The following is a 3,157-nucleotide window of genomic DNA, read 5'->3' as shown; positions in this document are numbered from 1 at the left end:
CGGTTGGCACACGGACTGTAGGTGGAGCATCAGTGTTCGGTTTCTCGTAACCGATTAACCTTGAATATCTATCAAACTTAGGGTCAATGGGCTTGGTTATGCGAAGTTCATCAACCATTTCTTTCATCTCCCTCATCCGATCCCTGACTATAAGTAGATGATCGAAATTTTCATCAAGTTACCAATAAGATACTCTCTGGTCTACATTATCTCATACGCAACCTCTTTGGCCTTTTTATGCGCATCATTATCATCAACACTTAAATCAAATGTATTATTTAGATCATTCGGTACCACGTCTTTGGTCCATCTCCTCATAACGTACTTGTTAGGAGTTTCTTTCACTTTGAACATCTTGAACACAAAATATATATGTTTGCACAACAATCCATATTGTTCAAACCTCCGACAACTGCATGATGCAATTACATCCTCCCCCTTCTTGAAACAAACCTAAACAAAAAGAATTGAAAATTAAAAATCAAATAAAAAAGGCACGTTGTTATGTAATAACGCATGTTAGCTGGTCTAGATAGTGTTACCTCTAATAAACCGTCACCGTGGGCTTTCTAATCCTTCATACTTATCTTCAAAAACGGTTCCTCAATTTTAGTCTCCGTAGGAAGGCACTCGGACAGTGTTCCTTGTAACTCTAACTCTTGATCAACAAAAATTGACCTGGCGTAAATTTTCATAGCATCATCCTCTAAAGTAGATTCAAAAAAGTTATCTGGGGTTGTATTTCTAGATATATGGTCATTCTTCCGATGGTTGAATCTTTGCACGTCTATTGCACCATCAAAATGGTTAAAGAACTCAACAAGGGTAATTTGAGAATTCGCCACTTAACGGAAAAAATGGTTTTCGCTCTCTGATCTGGAGGTGGTCCGCATAAGCCCAGACATAGGCTCATAACGATAGAAAGCTGGACTCCACGAAGATCTCATGCCAATCATATCATCAATCCATTTATTCTCGGTTCGACCGAATTCAATCATTATCAGCTTCCATTCTATCTCAAACGTTTCTGGCGCAATCGAATCAGTCCATACAATGTCACACATACGTCTCTTGAACTCTTCGTTGTTACACAACTCATGTCCCACCTATTAAAACAAAGAATTGGAACTTATTGAACAAGGGCAAGTAAAAAAATGAGTGTAGGAAATAATAACGCATGATGAACTTTTTGTACGAGGGGCAAATAAAAATCAGAAATCAATATAGTTATTACGCAGGTTGTAATAATAATAACGCAGGTTGTAGTTGAGCCTAACCTTATCAGCAAGTTTCTTCATTATGTGCCATATACATAATCTGTGCCTACTCTTATCGAACACTGCTTCGATAGCTTGTTTCATCGCGGGATCCTGATCAGTGACGACCACCTTCGGCTGCTTACCAAATGAGTCCAAAAATGATTGTAAAAGCCACTTGTATGATTCAATGCTTTCGGATGCTAGCAACCCGGCTCCAAGCGTCACATTCCGACAGTGGTTATCAATACCAGTAAAAGGTACAAAAACCATTTTATACCTTCAAAATGTGGATTAAAAAATGAATAAAAAACAAGAAGATTATACAAAAAATAAAATAACAGGAATAACATTGAAGTGAGGACTAACTTGTTGGTTTTAAATGTAGCATCAAACGATATGACATCTCCAAACTCAGCATAGTTACGTTTGCACAAACCATCGGCCCAGAACAGGCCAGTTAATCGTTTGTTTTCATCGACTGAAGGAACGAATGAATAATCAACCATAAACTACTTTTTATCGGTCAACCTATTGATAACCATATCTGCATCATACTCTCCGATATAGCTATGTATCCTAGCTCTAAAATTCTTGCAATCGTCTTTAGTTGCGCCAACATTTTCAAAATCTCCGTATCTTTGTCTCATTATATTGAAGGCTTTCACTGGCCCAAGATTCAATGTACCAAGCTCCCATATCATCTCTTCTTGTGTTTCGGAAAGATGTCTATAAGCTGGTTATAAATGCATATCTTTGGGGCACACGAATGAATGATTATGCGACTGAACAAACTTATCAACCTTATACAACACCCCATCCGTCGAACAAAGCTTAATTTGTGCTTTACAGCCGGTTCGAATAGTCGGTCTGTTCCTACGTTTATATGGCTTAGACAATTTCGAATTAGGATCATCAAATTCCTGTGGTTTATGCCCCTCCTTTGAACACACAAAGTATTTAGTCTTGATAATACCACCAACATGATGTTCACCTCCTTTTCGAGCAGAGAACCCCGCCTTCTTGGCATATGTCTGATAAAAAACATATGCTTGCTCTATGGAAGAGAATTCCATTCCGATAACAGGAACACATGATGAAGCTACCTCACGAATATATAATCTTTCATCTACACATTTTAAAAATGACAAAAAAAAATAAAAAATAAAAAATAAAAACATGACCTAATAACCAAAGACACACAGGGAAAGAACAAATCACGCATCAAAAATAATAATGCAATTTGGGTCAATAATACTGCATGAAGGAAAAAGCATCCAATAATGTATACTTCATAATAATAACGCATGGTTAGTGAAATTACACAGGTCTTCTTCAATACATAGCTTATAAACATGCGTGATTTATTACATTTCAAAAAAACTAATAATCAAAAAGTGATGCACGAGCAAAAACAACACATCATACAACAATAATTTGGTTGAATTCTGGAAAATTGAAACCATTAATTGACAACTTACTGGTCTGATCGTCTAATAGAATGTGGTTGTCTGATGTCGGATTCCTATATTGCTCTGCAGCATCGTGACCGACATTGACCTCAGCATCTTCAAATTCAATATCATCTATGTTTCGAGCATTACTACTCTGTGGATCCATTACAAATAATAAGTGATGGAAACCCTAATCGCTCACCAATAACCGCCAATTTGATAATTTGAAAAACGGAAATTATTTGAAACTGATACGAATCGAAATTACCGGGATGCAAGAGATAACGAACTCGCGTAATTTCCTTGATGTTAGTAAATGTCTGAATTACCCTGACTCAAGAATGAAAAATGTCTAATTTGCCCTTAATGAGAAATCTTAATCGCTGCGACGTGTTAATTGTTTAAAATTAATCATGCTTTAATCACAAATATCTGACAGTCAGGATA

The 3,157-nt window shown here is 36.6% G+C and overlaps 1 protein-coding gene across 1 annotated transcript; it reads right to left on the bottom strand.

Moving 5' to 3' along the window:
- Positions 1–201: 201 nt before the first annotated feature.
- On the bottom strand, positions 202–1,765 carry LOC118482635 (protein FAR1-RELATED SEQUENCE 5-like). The gene is made up of 6 exons (XM_035978214.1): positions 1,626–1,765; positions 1,278–1,536; positions 917–1,106; positions 584–787; positions 404–453; positions 202–354 (listed from the first exon to the last, which is right to left on the bottom strand). The coding sequence occupies exons 1-6, from the start codon at positions 1,763–1,765 to the stop codon at positions 202–204; spliced, it is 996 nt and encodes a 331-aa protein (XP_035834107.1).
- Positions 1,766–3,157: the final 1,392 nt, after the last annotated feature.

Source organism: Helianthus annuus, chromosome 10 (genome assembly GCF_002127325.2).
Source record: "Helianthus annuus cultivar XRQ/B chromosome 10, HanXRQr2.0-SUNRISE, whole genome shotgun sequence".
NCBI classification, from domain to species: domain Eukaryota; kingdom Viridiplantae; phylum Streptophyta; class Magnoliopsida; order Asterales; family Asteraceae; genus Helianthus; species Helianthus annuus.
Note: the sequence above shows the minus strand (reverse complement) of the source record. Positions and strands in the feature narration are given on the sequence as shown.

What these genes read in the sequence shown, in the direction of transcription:
- LOC118482635 (XM_035978214.1), bottom strand. Translation starts at nt 1,765, where the DNA reads ATGGTTGATTATTCATTCGTTCCTTCAGTCGATGAAAACAAACGATTA. An exon ending in GCTACATTTAAAACCAACAA is followed by an intron (nt 1,537 to 1,625) that starts GTTAGTCCTCAC and finishes CACATTTTGAAG; the next exon opens with GTATAAAATGGTTTTTGTAC. An exon ending in TGAAGAAACTTGCTGATAAG is followed by an intron (nt 1,107 to 1,277) that starts GTTAGGCTCAAC and finishes TTGTTTTAATAG; the next exon opens with GTGGGACATGAGTTGTGTAA.